The sequence below is a fragment of the Macaca mulatta genome, chromosome 12 (genome assembly GCF_049350105.2).
Source record: "Macaca mulatta isolate MMU2019108-1 chromosome 12, T2T-MMU8v2.0, whole genome shotgun sequence".
NCBI classification, from domain to species: Eukaryota; Metazoa; Chordata; class Mammalia; order Primates; family Cercopithecidae; genus Macaca; species Macaca mulatta.
In genome coordinates, this window is record NC_133417.1 from 53438812 (window position 1) to 53459005 (window position 20194).

Genomic DNA, 20194 nt, shown 5'->3' on the forward strand with positions numbered 1-20194 from the left:
TTGCTGCATTTATTTATTTTAGAGATTCCTTTATTAATCCAATTAAAATGTGTCTGTAAACCACTTAGTAAATAAAGCTGTGATTAACTTTATAAATAAAATTTAAAGTTAGCATATTAATTTTCTTAGATGCCCTATCACACTTTTTCAACACAGAAATCATCAAAGATTGTGAGATCATCAGGGAAAAATCTACAGCAAAAGGCTCTTTTGCTGTTTTATCAACATGCATAGTCACTGGCTTCTTTTAAAAACCTGTTTCATTTCAGACACATGTGTTGCTAAAAGTTTATAAGCCTACATGGTAAAAAATCAGAATGTAGGCGGAGCAAGATGGCCGAATAGGAACAGCTCCAGTCTCCAACTCCCAGCGCGAGCAACACAGAAGACCGGTGATCTCTGCATTTTCAACTGAGGTACTGGGTTCATCTCACTGGGGAGTGCCTGACGATCGGTGCTGGTCAGCTGCTGCAGCCCGACCAGCGAGAGCTGAAGCAGGGCGAGGCATCGCCTCACCTGGGAAGCACAAGGGGGAAGGGAATCCCTTTTCCTAGCCAGGGGAACTGAGACACACAACACCTGGAAAATCGGGTAACTCCCACCCCAATACTGTGCTTTAAGCAAACAGGCACACCAGGAGATCATATCCCACACCTGGCCGGGAGGGTCCCACACCCACGGAGCCTCCCTCATTGCTAGCACAGCAGTCTGTGATCTACCGGCAAGGCAGCAGCGAGGCTGGGGGAGGGGCGCCCGCCATTGCTGAGGCTTAAGTAGGTAAACAAAGCCGCTGGGAAGCTCGAACTGGGTGGAGCTCACAGCAGCTCAAGGAAACCTGCCTGTCTCTGTAGACTCCACCTCTGGGGACAGGGCAATAACAAACACAGCCGAAACCTCTGCAGACGCAAACGACTCTGTCTGACAGCTTTGAAGAGAGCAGTGGATCTCCCAACACGGAGGCTGAGATCTGAGAAGGGACAGACTCCCTGCTCAAGTGGGTCCCTGACCCCTGAGCAGCCTAACTGGGAGACATCCCCCACTAGGGGCAGTCTGACACCCCACACCTCACAGGGTGGAGTACACCCCTGAGAGGAAGCTTCCAAAGCAAGAATCAGACAGGTACACTCGCTGTTGAGAAATATTCTATCTTCTGCAGCCTCTGCTGTTGATACCCAGGCAAACAGGGTCTGGAGTGGACCTCAAGCAATCTCCAACAGACCTACAGCTGAGGGTCCTGACTGTTAGAAGGAAAACTATCAAACAGGAAAGACACCTACACCAAAACCCCATCAGTACATCACCATCATCAAAGACCAGAGGCAGATAAAACCACAAAGATGGGGAAAAAGCAGGGCAGAAAAGCTGGAAATTCAAAAAATAAGAGCGCATCTCCCCCGGCAAAGGAGTGCAGCTCATCGCCAGCAACGGATCAAAGCTGGATGGAGAATGACTTTGACGAGATGAGAGAAGAAGGCTTCAGTCCATCAAATTTCTCAGAGCTAAAGGAGGAATTATGTACCCAGCGCAAAGAAACTAAAAATCTTGAAAAAAAAGTGGAAGAATTGATGGCTAGAGTAATTAATGCAGAGAAGGTCATAAACGAAATGAAAGAGATGAAAACCATGACACGAGAAATACGTGACAAATGCACAAGCTTCAGTAACCGACTCGATCAACTGGAAGAAAGAGTATCTGCGATTGAGGATCAAATGAATGAAATGAAGCGAGAAGAGAAACCAAAAGAAAAGAGAAGAAAAAGAAATGAACAAAGCCTGCAAGAAGTATGGGATTATGTAAAAAGACCAAATCTACGTCTGATTGGGGTGCCTGAAAGTGAGGGGGAAAATGGAACCAAGTTGGAAAACACTCTTCAGAATATCATCCAGGAGAACTTCCCCAACCTAGTAGGGCAGGCCAACATTCAAATCCAGGAAATACAGAGATCGCCACAAAGGTATTCCTCGAGAAGAGCAACTCCAAGACACATAATTGCCAGATTCACCAAAGTTGAAATGAAGGAAAAAATCTTAAGGGCAGCCAGAGAGAAAGGTCGGGTTACCCACAAAGGGAAGCCCATCAGACTAACAGCAGATCTCTCGGCAGAAACTGTCCAAGCCAGAAGAGAGTGGGGGCCAATATTCAACATTCTTAAAGAAAAGCATTTTAAACCCAGAATTTCATATCCAGCCAAACTAAGTTTCATAAGTGAAGGAGAAATACAATCCTTTACAGATAAGCAAATGCTTAGAGATTTTGTCACCACTAGGCCTGCCTTACAAGAGACCCTGAAGGAAGCACTAAACATGGAAAGGAACAACCGGTACCAGCCATTGCAAAAACATGCCAAAATGTAAAGACCATCGAGGCTAGGAAGAAACTGCATCAACTAATGAGCAAAATAACCAGTTAATATCATAATGGCAGGATCAAGTTCACACATAATCTTAACCTTAAATGTAAATGGACTAAATGCTCCAATTAAAAGACACAGACTGGCAAACTGGATAAAGAGTCAAGACTGCTGTATTCAGGAGACCCATCTCACACGCAGAGACATACATAGGCTCAAAATAAAGGGATGGAGGAAGATTTACCAAGCAAATGGAGAACAAAAAAAAGCGGGGGTTGCAATCCTAGTCTCTGATAAAACAGACTTTAAACCATCAAAGATCAAAAGAGACAAGGCCATTACATAATGGTAAAGGGATCAATTCAACAGGAAGAGCTAACTATCCTAAATATATATGCACCCAATACAGGAGCACCCAGATTCATCAAGCAAGTCCTTAGAGACTTACAAAGAGACTTAGACTCCCATACAATAATAATGGGAGACTTCAACACTCCACTGTCAACATTAGACAGATCAACGAGACAGAAAGTTAACAAGGATATCCAGGAATTGAACTCATCTCTGCAGCAAGCAGACCAAATAGACATCTATAGAACTCTCCACCCCAAATCAACAGAATATACATTCTTCTCAGCACCACATCATACTTACTCCAAAATCGACCACATAATTGGAAGTAAAGCACTCCTCAGCAAATGTACAAGAACAGAAATTATAACAAACTGTCTCTCAGACCACAGTGCAATCAAACTAGAACTCAGGACTAAGAAACTCAATCAAAACCGCTCAACTACATGGAAACTGAACAACCTGCTCCTGAATGACTACTGGGTACATAACGAAATGAAGGCAGAAATAAAGATGTTCTTTGAAACCAATGAGAACAAAGATACAACATACCAGAATCTCTGGGACACATTTAAAGCAGTGTGTAGAGGGAAATTTATAGCACTAAATGCCCACAAGAGAAAGCAGGAAAGATCTAAAATTGACACTCTAACATCGCAATTAAAAGAACTAGAGAAGCAAGAGCAAACACATTCGAAAGCTAGCAGAAGGCTAGAAATAACTAAGATCAGAGCAGAACTGAAGGAGATAGAGACACAAAAAACTCTCCAAAAAATCAATGAATCCAGCAGTTGGTTTTTTGAAAAGATCAACAAAATTGACAGACCACTAGCAAGACTAATACAGAAGAAAAGAGAGAAGAATCAAATCGACGCAATTAAAAATGATAAAGGGGATATCACCACCGACCCCACAGAAATACAAACTACCATCAGAGAATACTATAAACACCTCTATGCAAATAAACTGGAAAATCTAGAAGAAATGGATAATTTCCTGGACACTTACACTCTTCCAAGACTAAACCAGGAAGAAGTTGAATCCCTGAATAGACCAATAGCAGGCTCTGAAATTGAGGCAATAATTAATAGCCTACCAACCAAAAAAAGTCCAGGACCAGATGGATTCACAGCTGAATTCTACCAGAGGTACAAGGAGGAGTTGGTACCATTCCTTCTGAAACTATTCCAATCAATAGAAAAAGAGGGAATCCTCCCTAACTCATTTTATGAGGCCAACATCATCCTGATACCAAAGCCTGGCAGAGACACAACAAAAAAAGAGAATTGTAGACCAATATCCCTGATGAACATCGATGCAAAAATCCTCAATAAAATACTGGCAAACCGGATTCAGCAACACATCAAAAAGCTTATCCACCATGATCAAGTGGGCTTCATCCCTGGGATGCAAGGCTGGTTCAACATTCGCAAATCAATAAACATAATCCAGCATATAAACAGAACCAAAGACAAGAGCCACATGATTATCTCAATAGATGCAGAAAAGGCTTTTGACAAAATTCAACAGCCCTTCATGCTAAAAACGCTCAATAAATTCGGTATTGATGGAACGTGCCTCAAAATAATAAGAGCTATTTATGACAAACCCAGAGCCAATATCATACTGAATGGGCAAAAACTCGAAAAATTCCCTCTGAAAACTGGCACAAGACAGGGATGCCCTCTCTCACCACTCCTATTCAACATAGTGTTGGAAGTTCTGGCTAGGGCAATCAGGCAAGAGAAAGAAATCAAGGGTATTCAGTTAGGAAAAGAAGAAGTCAAACTGTCCCTGTTTGCAGATGACATGATTGTATATTTAGAAAACCCCATTGTCTCAGCCCAAAATCTCCTTAAGCTGATAAGCAACTTCAGCAAAGTCTCAGGATACAAAATTAATGTGCAAAAATCACAAGCATTCTTATACACCAGCAACAGACAAACAGAGAGCCAAATCAGGAATGAACTTCTATTCACAATTGCTTCAAAGAGAATAAAATACCTAGGAATCCAACTTACAAGGGATGTAAAGGACCTCTTCCAGGAGAACTACAAACCACTGCTCAGTGAAATCAAAGAGGACACAAACAAATGGAAGAACATACCATGCTCATGGATAGGAAGAATCAATATCGTGAAAATGGCCATACTGCCCAAGGTAATTTATAGATTCAATGCCATCCCCATCAAGCTACCAATGAGTTTCTTCACAGAATTGGAAAAAACTGCTTTAAAGTTCATATGGAACCAAAAAAGAGCCCGCATCTCCAAGACAATCCTAAGTCAAAAGAACAAAGCTGGAGGCATCATGCTACCTGACTTCAAACTATACTACAAGGCTACAGTAACCAAAACAGCATGGTACTGGTACCAAAACAGAGATATAGACCAATGGAACAGAACAGAGTCCTCAGAAATAATACCACACATCTACAGCCATCTGATCTTTGACAAACCTGAGAGAAACAAGAAATGGGGAAAGGATTCCTTATTTAATAAATGGTGCTGGGAAAATTGGCTAGCCATAAGTAGAAAGCTGAAACTGGATCCTTTCCTTACTCCTTATACGAAAATTAATTCAAGATGGATTAGAGACTTAAATGTTAGACCTAATACCATAAAAATCCTGGAGGAAAACCTAGGTAGTACCATTCAGGACATAGGCATGGGCAAAGACTTCATGTCTAAAACACCAAAAGCAACGGCAGCAAAAGCCAAAATTGACAAATGGGATCTCATTAAACTAAAGAGCTTCTGCACAGCAAAAGAAACTACCATCAGAGTGAACAGGCAACCTACAGAATGGGAGAAAATTTTTGCAATCTACTCATCTGACAAAGGGCTAATATCCAGAACCTACAAAGAACTCAAACAAATTTACAAGAAAAAAACGAACAACCCCATCAAAAAGTGGGCAAAGGATATGAACAGACATTTCTCAAAAGAAGACATTCATACAGCCAACAGACACATGAAAAAATGCTCATCATCACTGGCCATCAGAGAAATGCAAATCAAAACCACAATGAGATACCATCTCACACCAGTTAGAATGGCGATCATTAAAAAATCAGGAAACAACAGGTGCTGGAGAGGATGTGGAGAAATAGGAACGCTTTTATACTGTTGGTGGGATTGTAAACTAGTTCAACCATTATGGAAGAAAACAGTATGGCGATTCCTCAAGGATCTAGAACTAGATGTACCATATGACCCAGCCATCCCATTACTGGGTATATACCCAAAGGATTATAAATTATGCTGCTATAAAGACACATGCACACGTATGTTTATTGCGGCACTATTCACAATAGCAAAGACTTGGAATCAACCCAAATGTCCATCAGTGACAGATTGGATTAAGAAAATGTGGCACATATACACCATGGAATACTATGCAGCCCTCAAAAAGGATGAGTTTGTGTCCTTTGTAGGGACATGGATGCAGCTGGAAACCATCATTCTTAGCAAACTATCACAAGAACAGAAAACCAAACACCGCATGTTCTCACTCATAGGTGGGAACTGAACAATGAGATCACTTGGACTCAGGGAGGGGAAGATCACACACCGGGGCGTATCATGGGGAGGGGGGAGGGGGGAGGGATTGCATTGGGAGTTATACCTGATGTAAATGACGAGTTGATGGGTGCGGCACACCAATATGGCACAAGTATACATATGTAACAAACCTGCACATTAGGCACATGTACCCTACAACTTAAAGTATAATAATAATAAATTAAAAAAAAAAATCAGAATGTAAAATTATATTTACTAATTAGAATATGCACAGTCTTTTGGAAGTATTTAAGCACCTACTGTATGCTAGGGATTATACCAGGAACTGGGAATATGACAAGGTCCTGCTGTTAGACTGTTTACATTCCAATGGGGAGAGCTAGTCAATAAACACACAAATAAATGATAAGCAATAATAATCATCATCAGATAATAAAAGTATCAGTGAATTAACAAAGTGTGAGAGAGTACCCCTAGAGTTTACATTACGGTCTTTTTGAGGAGATGATGTCTAATTTGAATGCTGAATGGTTAGAAGAAGCCAATGTAAAGAAGAAAATCCAGTCGCTAAAATTCATTCCACCAAAAGCCATTTCCAGAGACTAATTTGCATATTTAAAGGAATCAGGAAACTGAAAACATTGGTGGAATCGTGGCAGGTATGTCCCTCAGAACATACACACATGCACACACACACACACACGCACACAATTTTGCATCTCATTATTATTGCTACAGAACTGTTTGTGAAATAAATATAAATTAAGTCCTAAGTATAAGACCTATTGTGGATCCTGAGTCTTAGTAAGATGGAGGTACCTTCATATCACAAAATCTTTTATGTTTTGACCTATGCTTATTGGGCTTAAATGAAACCATATAAGCAAGGTGGGTCTTTGGAGAGGTGAGGCAAGATGCTGTGAAATAGATACTTCTAAAAGCATAGTAATATTAAAGTGTTAAATTTGGAAAACAGGAGAAGCTTTAGTTTTCATAATATCATAATTATAAAATTATAAAAGTAAAGCCTGACTACATCTTGGATGAGTCTATATAGAAGGTGAAGTTATCAGAATCCTGAAAGCAAGTAGAATCGATTTTAATATTTAGCAAAAGAAGGTATGCTTCAGTTTCAAAAGTTTAAGAAACATGGCCTGAAATGATTTCCTAGTTCTACCCTCCTGGCACTTTAAGAAATGTAAGGACCCTAGAATTATGCAATTCTATGCTATCAAATAATTTTAAATGAGTTATCAAGATGGGCATAGATATATGTACAGGAATATTTTTATGAGATTTATTTGTCATTGTGAAAATTTGGGAGAAAAATCTATGTCCACCAAAGGAAAATTAGTAAAGAAATTATATATATATTTATGACAAAGTTATACCCAACAATTAAAGATCATGTTTTGGAAAAGTGTTTAATGTCATAGTAAAATGCCCAGGAAGAAAAAAAAGTGGTAATGATTCAATATTTAAAAGACACACATTTACACATAGAAAATATTTGGAATCAGTACAACTGCTTCAGAGAACAATTTGGCAATATCTGTAAAGTTGAAAATGTGCAGATCCATTAACATGATTATTTACAAATAGATGAATAGTTGTATAATCATATGATAGAATACAATTTTGAGGTTAAAAATTCATGAATTGGAATCCTGTATCTGCAACAGAGATAAATCTATATACCTCAATAGAGATGGCTCTCAAAACATGTTGAATTTTAGAAAAGCAAGTTACAGAATTATATGTACCATATACCAGTATTTATATAAAATTTCAAAATACATATAACAGTAAAATATTGTTTATGTATACATATATAGGAAACAAACATATTAAAACATGACCTGAAAGGATACAGACGAGAATCATAATACTGGTTGCTTCTGGGGTGGAAGGGAGGGGATTGGGCTGAAAAGGAAAATGGGATGGGGGTGGGGGTAGTATTTAACTTCATCTGTAATGTTTTCATCTTTTTTTTTTTTTTTTTTTTTTTTTGTTTGAGACGGAGTCTCGCTCTGTCACCCAGGCTGGAGTGCAGTGGCCGGATCTCAGCTCACTGCAAGCTCCGCCTCCCGGGTTCACGCCATTCTCCTGCCTCAGCCTCCCGAGTAGCTGGGACTACAGGCGCCTGCCACCTCGCCCGGCTAAGTTTTTGTATTTTTTTAGTAGAGACGGGGTTTCACTGTGTTACCCAGGATGGTCTCGATCTCCTGACCTCGTGATCCGCCCGTCTCGGCCTCCCAAAGTGCTGGGATTACAGGCTTGAGCCACCGCGCCCGGCCAATGTTTTCATCTTATGTTTTAAAATAAGCAAAAATGACAAAATGTTTACATTGTAAATTTAGAGTAGTGGACGTTGTTGTTTACTAAACTCATTTTTTATGTAAGCTTTTAAAACTTTCTAAAAACAAATGATTGAAAAGAAGCATATCAATGGTTCCACAGACATTTAGGACTTTTTTGTTTCTGTGAAGAATGTCATTGGTATTTGATACAGATTGCACTGAATCTGTAGATTGCTTAGGGTAGCATTGTCATTTTAGCAATATTAATTCTTCTAATCTATGAGCATGGAATAGCTTTCCATTTGTTTGTATCCTCTTCTATTTCTTTAATTGGAGTTTTATAGTTTTTTTGTATTTTCCATGGTTATTATTCAGCAGTGAGATTACAGTTCAGTATTTATTTTCATCTTCAAACTTCTCTGTATTTTCCAAATTCACAAGATGAATGTTGAGAAAAAAAAATGCCACTTAACAGATAAATGACAACTATATTGGATTTTTGCTATGAGGGCTTCCTAAGACCCTTACAATTGTGCTGCCTCTGGAAGGCTGAAGTAGCAGCAAAAAAGGGCTGATCCTCCCATACCCCATCCCCAAACCCTGAACAAAAGAAATTAGAGGGCTGGCTGCCTGCAAGATGTAAAGCTATGAAACCAGCCTTTTCTTGGGAAGAGAGGCAGACGGATTAGGGTGTCAGTCTTGATCAGGCATCAAACTTTGAACAGACATCAGAACAAGAACCTAGAGGGTTTACTAAAAAATAGATTGTCCCCAGAGTTTCTGATTCATTAAGTCTGCCTGTGAATTTGCATTTTTGACAAGTTCCCCGGTGTTACTGGCAATAATGATGTTTGTCCCAGAACCATGTTAGAGAACTGCTGGTTTAAGCAAAACCCAGCCATCAGATATTGGTATTTTTGATTACTGAAATGTGAGGGAAGCATTTGGCAGCAATCACTGCAATGTTATTATCTGGCAGATCCACAAATTACTTAATGGAGTGAGCCAGCCAGTCTCAGGGAAGTTAGAGCCACATTTAAGAGCAGGCAGGAAGAAAAAAAAAAGGTATCAAACAGAAAGCTGAAAAGTAGGGAAAATGGGAATGGGCCCAGTGTAATGATGAGACCACTGAAGAGATTTCTTTGGAAAAGCAAGGTAGTAAAACAGGCATGAAAAGGGACTATAAAAAAACAAGTTTGGTCATCAGAGTCTGTTGCTATTTGACAAAACTAGGGGTCCAGGATGGCACAAAGTTCATACCACTTTCACAAGCACTAGAAATTCCATGAGGCCACAAACTCCTTGTGAACAGGGATTGACCCATCCTCATCCCGCCCGTCCTCTTTCCTTTCTGTTCTTCCACACTGAGTAGCTCATGAGAGCCAAATATTACACTGGGCTTTGGATAAATAGTATTTTGCTGTCTTAATTCAGGCTGCTATAACAAAACACCGTAAACTAGATGGCTTATAAACAACATAAACTTTTGTATCATAATTCTGGAGGCTGGCAAGATTAAGGCACTGGCAGATCCAGTGTCTGGTAAGAGACTACTTTCTGGTGCATATGGTCTTTTCGCTGTAAACTCACATGTTGGAAGAGAGTTCTTTGTGGCCTAATGCCATTCATGATGGCTCTGCCCCCATGACCTAATCATCTCCTAAAGGCTCTATCTCCTAATACCATCACCTTGGGGGTTGGGATTTCAACCTGTGGATTCTGGGGGGAATACGGACATTCAGACCACAGTACTTACCATCTTTGTACTCCCAGCACCTAGCATAGTATCTAGCACATATATTAGCTACTCAGTAACTGTTGAATGAAATGTGAATAAACACAGACGTGAACAGCTGGAGTCATGGTCAAAGGTATAGTGAGTGGAAGATGTTATGCCTGCAGGTAGGACATTTCTGTGAGAAGCATAGCACAGTGGACTGGGGCCAGTGATGCAAATTACCAGCTTGAGACCCTATTGGGACTGCTACTACTTGGTACTTTTCTTTATACTCCAAAATTTTTCCCAGTAAATTTTTGATATTTTCCCCATTGCCTGCCAGTGTTTGCCACGTCCATACCCACAGTTCCTTGCTTTCAGTTGTGAGTAGATGCTTCATTACAACACTCTTAACCTGCCTCAGAGCCAAGGCTGCAAATAAGGCATATACCTGAATATATGATGCCTTTTATATATCAAAATGCCTGCAAATAAGGCATATACCTGAATATATGATGGCCTTTACCACAAGATGGTCTCCTGCTTTCCTAAGGAGAAATCCAAAACAAGGGTTTGGGCCAACTTAAATACACAGACTTTTAGGAATGTAGTTAAGTAGTTGTGTGTCTATTTACAGTGCTTAATTTGTTACTTGATTAAGTTATACATGCGTATTTGAAATGCATGTTGTCTAAAATAATACATTAACTTTTTCACTTACATGTTTTGAAATGATTTTAATTTAATACTTTCATATGAATCTCAAGTCATTTAACACACTTTTTCAGAGTGTATCTTCACTTCCATTTAAATTTTTTGAAATATAGTACTTTTTGAATCTATGGACAATGCTGCCACTGAAATATTTATCACAAACCAAAAATCCCATTCATTCAACACTATGATAATTGTTTTTCATCCATTCTTTAGTGTAGTTTCATGAATCCCACAATGTAACTATATACAGTATATTAAATTGGTCATAAAAAGGCTTCTTTATAAAAACAAATAATACTAACAACTGTGAAGTTGCATTCTCTACAAGACTGGGTACTAAATCTTCTACAAATTTACTTGCCATGATTTTTTGTTTAATAGCTCAATCAAGATAACCTTTATAAGCATTCCACACTATCATTGATTATGGCAGTTTCAAGCTAGTATGTCCTCCTCAAATAGCACCTCGTAACTGAATAAGGGAATTAAAAGAGCACCCCATAATATAAGGAATTTTGTAAACTCTTGACTATAAAGCAGATTACACTCATATTCAGTAATATTGGAGGGAAACCGCCTCTTATATTTGGAAAAGTACTATAAATTTATTTCCTTCTAACTTTTTATTTAAAAAAAAATAAACATTTTCTTCTCTAGACCAAAACTGTATAATGATTAGAAAAGAAAACTGAATCAAAGGGTTATATAATATTAAGAAGTTATTAAAATATGACTGGATTAACACACATCTCTGTAGTTTACAGGTCATAAGAAGTGATGGATATATTTTTATGTCAAGTTAGAAGGAGGCCTTATGTGTACGTGTGTATGTTTGAGTGTATGCGTATATGTAATGCCATAATTACGGGTCTGTCTCCAGTAATTAGAAAGTTGAATATGCTGAAGAGCAAGTAAATTGGTTTAATTGGAGTAAGTGGACTAAGTTGGAAGAAGAAAACAACTTGAATTTGACATATGATTTTGATAGCAAAGGACATCAACGTCATTGGGTACACTTCATAGTTTATTCTATTTTAAAATTGTAAAGCATCTCAGTTTTCAACATTAAATATACAAGTTCACATATTTACATATGTTTCAGGCTACATTATTGGAATTTTGAAGTCATGAAAACATCAGATGAACCAACCTGCAACACCTTGGATTCAGATTGGAAGATAAAGAGAAAGTTTAAAGAATGTGGCCTATAAAGGCGGGTACCTGGAAATATTAACTGACTCACACTGTAAAAATGAGACCAGTTTCTAAACAATAGAGATTGTTTTAGTACGACATCAAGGTTCAAGACAAATGTTGAACTAAAAACTTTACACTCCCCACCCCCAGTTCACACAGGTACCAGCATTGGTGAATTATGATTTTCCTTAGTCAGAAGCACTCATTTTTACCCATGTAGACCATCCTTAGGAATTAAATATTGGTTATTTAATGTAGATTATAATGGGAAGCTGATTTTTTTCACAATGGCAGATTTCAAGGACTTGGTTCCAAACTGAGCTGAAGCTTCCCAATGAGTTTTGTACAGTCTGGGAAAAACCGTGCTGCACTGGCCCACTGTTGAAGGCCATCATGCTCTGTAATATGAGGATATCATCTTATTGCTGATATCTTTGGAGAGTCCCTAGCAGACACAGAAAATGAATGGAGGCAAAGAGTGTGACGGAGGGGACAAGGAAGGAGGTCTTCCAGCTATACAAGTTCCTGTGGGTTGGCAGCGTCGTGTGGATCAAAATGGAGTGCTTTATGTCAGGTAAGTTCTTATTATTACCTGTGGTACCTGCAAAGTTGCACTCCAAAGACTAAGGAGAGAACCAAACATGGTGACTGATGGCTCCTCATATAAATGTGAATAAGTGACCTTTGTGCTAGAAACATATGAGAGTTTTTAATTACCTTAGATTTCCAGAGAATTTTTGTGCATTACTTGTTTATGTAAGGTGTCGTTCTGCTTATCTCTGTAACAAGAATAAAGAAAAATATGATGATTTCTAAAAGAAACATGCAATCATCATTACCACATTCACAGGAGAATGTAAAATACTTGAAGTATCACTTGACTTGAATTACTCTGTCCTTCAGAGTATGTCAGCTGGCTTTTTTGATAAAATTGAGTTTTTATACATAGAAAGTTTCAGTTATTAGACTTCTTAATGCCTTCTGTTAACTAAAAATACATTTCTTTTTTTTTCTGCATAGTCTTTAATCTATTTCCTTGCACGTAATAGTAAAAGTGAAAAAGTCATGGAGAAGGCTCTGCATCTTACAAGTAAATAGTCATACAAATAAAATGCCTACTCTTTTCAACGTCAGTGCTATACATCTCTTGTAGAACAAGTTGAATGGAATGATTAAACTGTTAAAAAGAAGTTTTAGTCTTACTTACTAAATAGTTGACATCTAAGTTCCCTACTTCATAGTTTTTCTGTAAGTGTATGAAAGAAGATACCATAAATCTTTCTTTGTGATGTAATGAAAAACTTTCAGAAACAGACTATAACTTTTTAAAAGGTATCACCTTCCATTATTAAATGGATGCTATTACTCTTAGTGTGACTATTTATAGCCTAGCTTCAACAGAATTTGCCAGTCCAGCAAGAATGTATTTATAGAAATGAGATATTTTTGGTTATGTAAACACAGACTATTTTATGGCATAATAACTCAGAAAGTCAGTTCAGATTCTGTCTTGAATTTGTTTGCTTGTTGTGTGTAAGGCATTTCTTGAGGTAAATCTAGTTGCCAATTAAAAGCATTTTGTCGCATAAATTTTACTTCTATAATATTAAAGATGTGATCCATATTTATTGGGGTGAAGAGATAAGAAAGCAGAGAATATGAAGCTCATCCCATGGTAGATAAGATGAACAAACACACATGAGATAACTTCTTCAGAGTTTCTATTGCCAGTGCTGTTAACAAACTACCAGAAATACTTTGTTATAAATATAATATAGCAAGTTATCTGTGTTATACGTTTATACTTATGTTTGTTCTAGTTTGTAAAGAGCAAATGTATATTCAGCATAGAACAAAAGACTCTAAAATCTGGATAATTTTTTTCACTTCATTTTTATTCCTATGAAAGATAAATGAGCTTTTTCAATTTCTGCAAGCAAAAACCAAATTAAGTCTAGGAGTCAAAAACCAAGTTAAAGTCTAAGAAACTGTCAGTTATCATGTTCATGATTTTCCAAGTCTGACTAGACTTTATACGATCTGATATCCTTGTTAGTATGGGTTCTTCAACTTCAAATCTGTATACTGATAATTATTTTGGAAACAAGCTTTCCTAGATTAGGTAAAACACTCTCAAATTAAATTAACCAGTATAGATTTAATTTGTTTGTGTATAACTAAATTACTACTTGAACATGTATAGCTCCTTCTATAGCTCCCTGCTCAATGTGCAGTTTGCTCATAATTTTTAGGTTAGTCTCCAGCTGCTTCTGCCTCAGCGTGGCATTGAGGCTACACATTAAATTTTCCACCTACTTCCAATCTTCTAAGCTTTATCTATGCTGTAAGTTTTTTAACTATTTTTTTCCATTAATTATTACTCTGAGAAATTAATTAAAGAGATACAACTGAAAGAAAGAACCCAGCTGACTTGTTGAGAGGAAATGTTTTTAAAGCGTCTGGAGTACTTTAATAGAATTAAGGAATTCTTGTCTTCAGGTTTAATTTTACAGTTAAATTCCTCTAGGATTCAGTCCATGTACTTTCTTCTAAGTTAAAATGTCGGGCAGTTCCTTTTCACCAAATTCATGAATGCTTCACATGAAAAATCAACAAGATATTATACTTTTTTTCTTGTTGTTTTTGAGACAAAGTCTCACACTGTCGCCCAGGCTGGAGTGTAGTGGCACATCTTGGCTCACTACAACCTCCGCCTCCTGGGTTCAAACATTTCTCGTGCCTCAGCCTCGCGAGTAGCTGGAATTACAAGCACGCACTACCATGCCTGGCTAATGCTTATATTTTTAGTAGAGATGGGTTTTCACCATGTTGGCCAGGCTGGTCTCAAATTCCTGACCTCAAGGGATCCGCCTGCCTCAGCCTCCCAAAGTGCTGGAGTAATAGGCGTGAGCCACTGCGCTTGGCCTGATTTAATTTTATTGAAATCACAACACCTGCAAAAATATCTTTTTGCCCTTCCCTGCTGTGGTTGAACTCATCACTAAAATGAGAATTCTCTGCATATCACCTGAAAAAAATTAGCCTAAGTAAATGAGTAATTTGACAAAGTTGAGGATTTTTGTTTAGATTTTCTACATGCTGAAATTACTTTCATAACTGTCCATAAATATGAATTGCATTTTAAAGCTGGTTCACTTATAGATTTAAAAAAATACTACTTGTGTTTTTGTAGAGATAGAATAATCTGTGTCCAGTATTGTAATGTTTTGTATATGAAATGGAGATTATTGTTTTTGGATGAACTTGATCAGAGGGCTTAAGTGAAGGTTTGGTAAATAGTCATAAATGAAAGGTATTCTCAAGTGAAAAGTATATAATTTCAAAGCATAATATGTATTTAATTTAAAACATTGACATGTTAATATAGTCCTAAAATGCAGATTGTCCATCTCACATGAAATATAATAACTCCCATTGTAAATAAAAATCAGAGACATCTCTTGTCATTTGAATTAGTATCTAGTCTGTATTGATGAGTATTCACATATCTCACTGACTTTTGTGATCTGAAACTTAGTAACATTGAAGCACCTACACAATTACTAGCCCAGAGACCTGCAAGGCATCTTTCTGCTGCCTAAAACCCTATTTCCTCAAAAGTTTCCTATCTTTTGTCAACTCTGCTTAATTTCTCTCTCTCTCTCTCTTTCTCTCTCTGTCTCTCTCTCTCTAGAGTTTGACTCTTCAGTGTATCTTCAGATATAACTGATCTATTATATCTTTAAAGAAACACACGGGTGAGGGGGAGAAAAAAGAAACCTGTTTTTACATAGGGACAACTTGGTTCTAGATTCCAAGATAAACAGGGACTTGTTCACTCCGACTTTTGTGGACTTGCCAACTTTCTGGTTCGAACCTCAGTATGTTTCTAAATTTCAGTTTTTCCTCAAAGAGCTTTAAAAGTAGATATTCTAGTTTAAAATGAGAGTCGTTGCTTTTATGTAGTTTTCTTTTTCTTTGTTCCTTTCTTGCCTGCTTCTGTCCTTAAGAATAGCATTTTTACCACCTTTAGTCTACTCTTGGTTTTCAAAATACTTTTATTTAATTTTCTATGGAGATCTGTATTTTTCTGAGAAATATTTTGGTTCAAAAGAAAACACAATAGTGTTAAAGGCTATAATTTAGTAGCTAACATAATATTGACAAAGAAAATGCTTTTCCCTAGTGGGAAAATATCCCATAAAGGACAGTAAGACTATAAATTATGCCTTTTTTCATATAATATGTGTAGTCAAAATTATTTCCTGATGTTTTTTAAACTATTTTTACAGTCCCAGTGGGTCTTTGTTATCTTGCTTGGAGCAGGTTAAAACATACCTGCTTACCGATGGAACATGCAAGTGTGGCTTGGAATGTCCTCTTATTCTTCCCAAGGTAACCGTTTCACAATAGATCTACAGCAGTATTTTATTTTTTAGGTATTTTATACATTTGTCTTTCTCATTTCACATTTTATTTTTTATTACTTCTCCAATCATACATTTTAATTCTTTATCTAATTATCATATTTTGCATGCATTTTGGAATACTTAAAAATTGTGGAAAATAATTCATGTCTGAGAGTCATTTTCAAAGATGTCAAATCTATATTCCTATTAAATATTTCATTAAAACCACCTTTGTACCTTTTCATTAGAACTATATCTAATATTGCTCAGCATTTAATAGTGCAATATTTTCTCTCATTACTGTAACTGCTCAAATCTGCAATGTTATTGTTAGCACTGGCATTGATAAATCTGCCACATATATTCTCAGAATCACAAAACTGAACCCTCATAGCCAAAATATGAAACTGTTTTACTAATTTGTAAGGTGAAAAGTAAAATCATGTAAAATGGTAAAATATTATTTGCTATAGAAATAGGTCATTATTTTGTGAATGTCTATTATAATGCTAATTTTAAAAGTAAAGTTTAGACAATTTTTCCTTCTCATTTGTGTGTCACCACATTCAAAGAAAAGGATTTACATAATAAATAAATTTTTTAAAAAACAAGTAATAGATTTTCAAAATCAGTGACAGGATAATATTAACATAGTAATAAAATGAAGCCAAGGAAAAAGTTAAATGTAGAAATATCATAGCTTTTTGTTTTGTCTTTTTTAAGTGTATTTCATCTGTTTTTACACTGTTAGAACATCAGGAGGTATCTAAAATTTAGAACATTATCAGATATTATACCTTTTCATATGTTTATCTTGGCTGTCTTAGAATTAGGATAATATTCATTATTTACTTTGCCACTAAAAGCTTGAGTTCAGCAGAAGTACTTACTAAGTTATATAAAGTTGCCTTTCTTAAAAACTTGAGAAAGTTTTATTCATATGTATGGCTTAATCTATGCACAACTTTTTTTTAAAGAAAGGGATCTTTTTATTAAATGTTTTTACAGACATATTCTAAACAAAGGCTGTGCTTTTTCCAGGTGTTTAATTTTGATCCTGGAGCTGCTGTGAAACAGAGAACTGCAGAAGATGTTAAGGCAGATGAAGATGTCACAAAGCTATGCATACATAAAAGAAAAATTATTGCAGTGGCCACACTTCATAAAAGCATGGAAGCCCCACATCCTTCTCTGGTGCTCACCAGTCCTGGAGGAGGAACAAGTATGTAATATGGTGAAAGGTTCAAGAATTCTCCTCTCCCTAGGGAAGGAGTTGCTAGAAATCATTTTGCCAAGCATTTTCTCATTCTACTTTTCAAGCATGCACAATGCTTTTAAAATTCTGTATGTTCTATCATTTTATTACAAATAGCAAACTAGTTCTGAAAAAATACAGTGAGGTTATTTCCCAAAATTTCTTACCCAGAGCATTCAGTTAAACAGGCAGAATAAACACTAATTAGTACATCCAAATGCTCTGCAAGTGTGTAAAGCTGAGCTAACAAATCTTCGCTTGGTTTTTAAGAAATAAATGTAGCCTTTTTCCCGGGGGTGGATTGGAATGTGTGGTATCACGTCCCCAAAAGCAGTGTTATTCTTTTAGTTATTTGTCAAACACCTACTAAACAGAAATCACCTTGCTTAAAACTTTTTATATCCCCACCACCACATATGCGCATGCATGGGGGCTTTCTTTTTTAAAGATTTCAAAACTGCAGAAAAGTTGCAAGAATAGTTCGTGGAGTATCCTTCATCTAAACTTACATTTTGTTGCAGAAGTTGCAGTTATTGTGACAATTCAACCCTAAATATTTCAGAGTACAAGGGCACACTCCTACGTAAACACAATTTAAGGCTCACATTCAGGAAATTTAACATTGATATAATATTATTACCTAACATGCAATCTATATTCAGATTTCTCCAATTGTCCTAACAGTGTCTCTCATAGTTTCATAGAAATTCAGTCTTGACCAGGTGCAGTAGCTCATGCCTGTAATCTCAGCATTTTGGGAGGCTGAAGTGAGAGGATCGCTTGAGGCTAGGAGTTTGAGACCAGTCCAGGGAACACAGCAAGACCTGTCTCTAAAATAATTTAAAAAGGAAAAAAAAAAAAACTAGCCAGGCATGGTGGTGGCTCACACCTTTAGTCTTAGCTACTCAGAAGGCTGAGGTGGGAGATCACTTGAGCCCAGAAGTTGGAGGCTGCAGTGAGCCATGATCACACCACTGTGCTCCAACCTGGGTGATAGAGCAAAACTCTGTCTCGATTAAAAAAAAAAAAAAAAGAAGTCAGTCTTTTTAAAGATTTATAATGCAATCAAAGATTTTACACAGCATTTAGTGGTTACATGTCTTTATATCAATTAACAAGTCTTTTTCAATTTTTCGTGACATTGAATTTTTTGAAGAGTCTAGGCCAACTTTGCACAGTGTTCCTCAGTTTGGATTTTCCTCATATTTATGTTCAGGCTAAACACATTTTGCTAGGAATACTGTATAGATGATGTTAGCTCCTCATCAGTAGACACATAATGTCGGTTTATCCCATTTTGATAACATTAAGTTTGATTGCTTAGTTAAAACTATGTCCATTTGATTTTCCCATTATTGAAGTACCCTTTTCCCTTTATGATCAATGTGTACTCTATGGAATTACACTTTTTATACTTTGGGACTGAGGAACTTCTCTTTGTAAGGGATAGAATATGAATGCTCTCCAAAGTATTATAATCTAATGTTTGAATATTAATTCAGAATAAAATATGGCTAAACACCAAAGCATTTATGAGGGATTATTGATACTTTCCAACGGAACTCTGAAAAATAGGGATGAAGAGTATAACCTGTAGTGATCAGAGAAGGCTTTATGGCAGAACTCAGATTTGGACCAGCCTTAGAAAATAGTAGGATTTAGACATCTAGGGCGGATAGGAAAAACCTTCTCCATAATGAGTGTAGCATAATAAGGGATGTTGTAGAAACTGACTTGAATAGATTAGACTGATGTAGGTAAATTGGGGCCAAATCATTGATTGCTTTGGATACAAAGAAGAACAGTTGCCATGTCATGCAAGTAATTAAAGATTCACACTTAGAATTCATGTGAAGAGGTGTAACTATGTTTTCTTTCTTTTTTTTTTTTGCATACTACCATGGACATACTCTTACCTGTGGTTGCTCTCACATCACATTATATCATATAGTTTTATCCGTTTCTAAAGAGTCTTCTTATTGCCTTTCTAAAGACCCTGTCAGAATCTAGATCTGGCTTCTTTGTCATACCTATATATACAAGTTTAATTATTGAAATTAAAGGTAAATATTTAACTAGCACAGGTAATAATAGGTACACCTCCATTCCCTTTTAAAATGATACTCTTTATGGGATTGATTACTTTTACCAGCTTCAGACATAGCATTTATTTTAGTTTCCTAATTTTAAACTATATTATCATAAGGTTGAGATTTGAATAATTAAAAGTTCAGAAGACTGACTTAGTAGTTTTTCACCTCCCATTATTTAAATACATAAGCATCTGTTTCTGTTTATTCTTATGGAAGGTCTACTTGAATATACATGAAAGCACTTGATGGGTGCCTAGCATTTCCACTTGCCAACTCTGTAA

The 20194-nt window shown here is 36.8% G+C and overlaps 1 protein-coding gene across 15 annotated transcripts in view; it reads left to right on the plus strand.

The window, feature by feature from the left end:
* The window catches only part of MBD5 (methyl-CpG binding domain protein 5), a 509020-nt gene that overhangs the window by 441492 nt on the left and 47334 nt on the right, over positions 1-20194 (plus strand). For 11 of the 15 annotated variants that reach the window (XR_013401821.1, XM_077956502.1, XM_077956509.1 and 8 more), the window contains 3 exon segments: positions 12062-12730; positions 16449-16551; positions 17607-17787. Coding sequence is in view for 14 of the 15 variants with exons in the window: in XM_077956502.1 (XP_077812628.1) it covers positions 12618-12730; positions 16449-16551; positions 17607-17787 (397 nt within the window). In the remaining variant the exon portion in view is untranslated. 15 annotated transcript variants of the gene reach the window in all.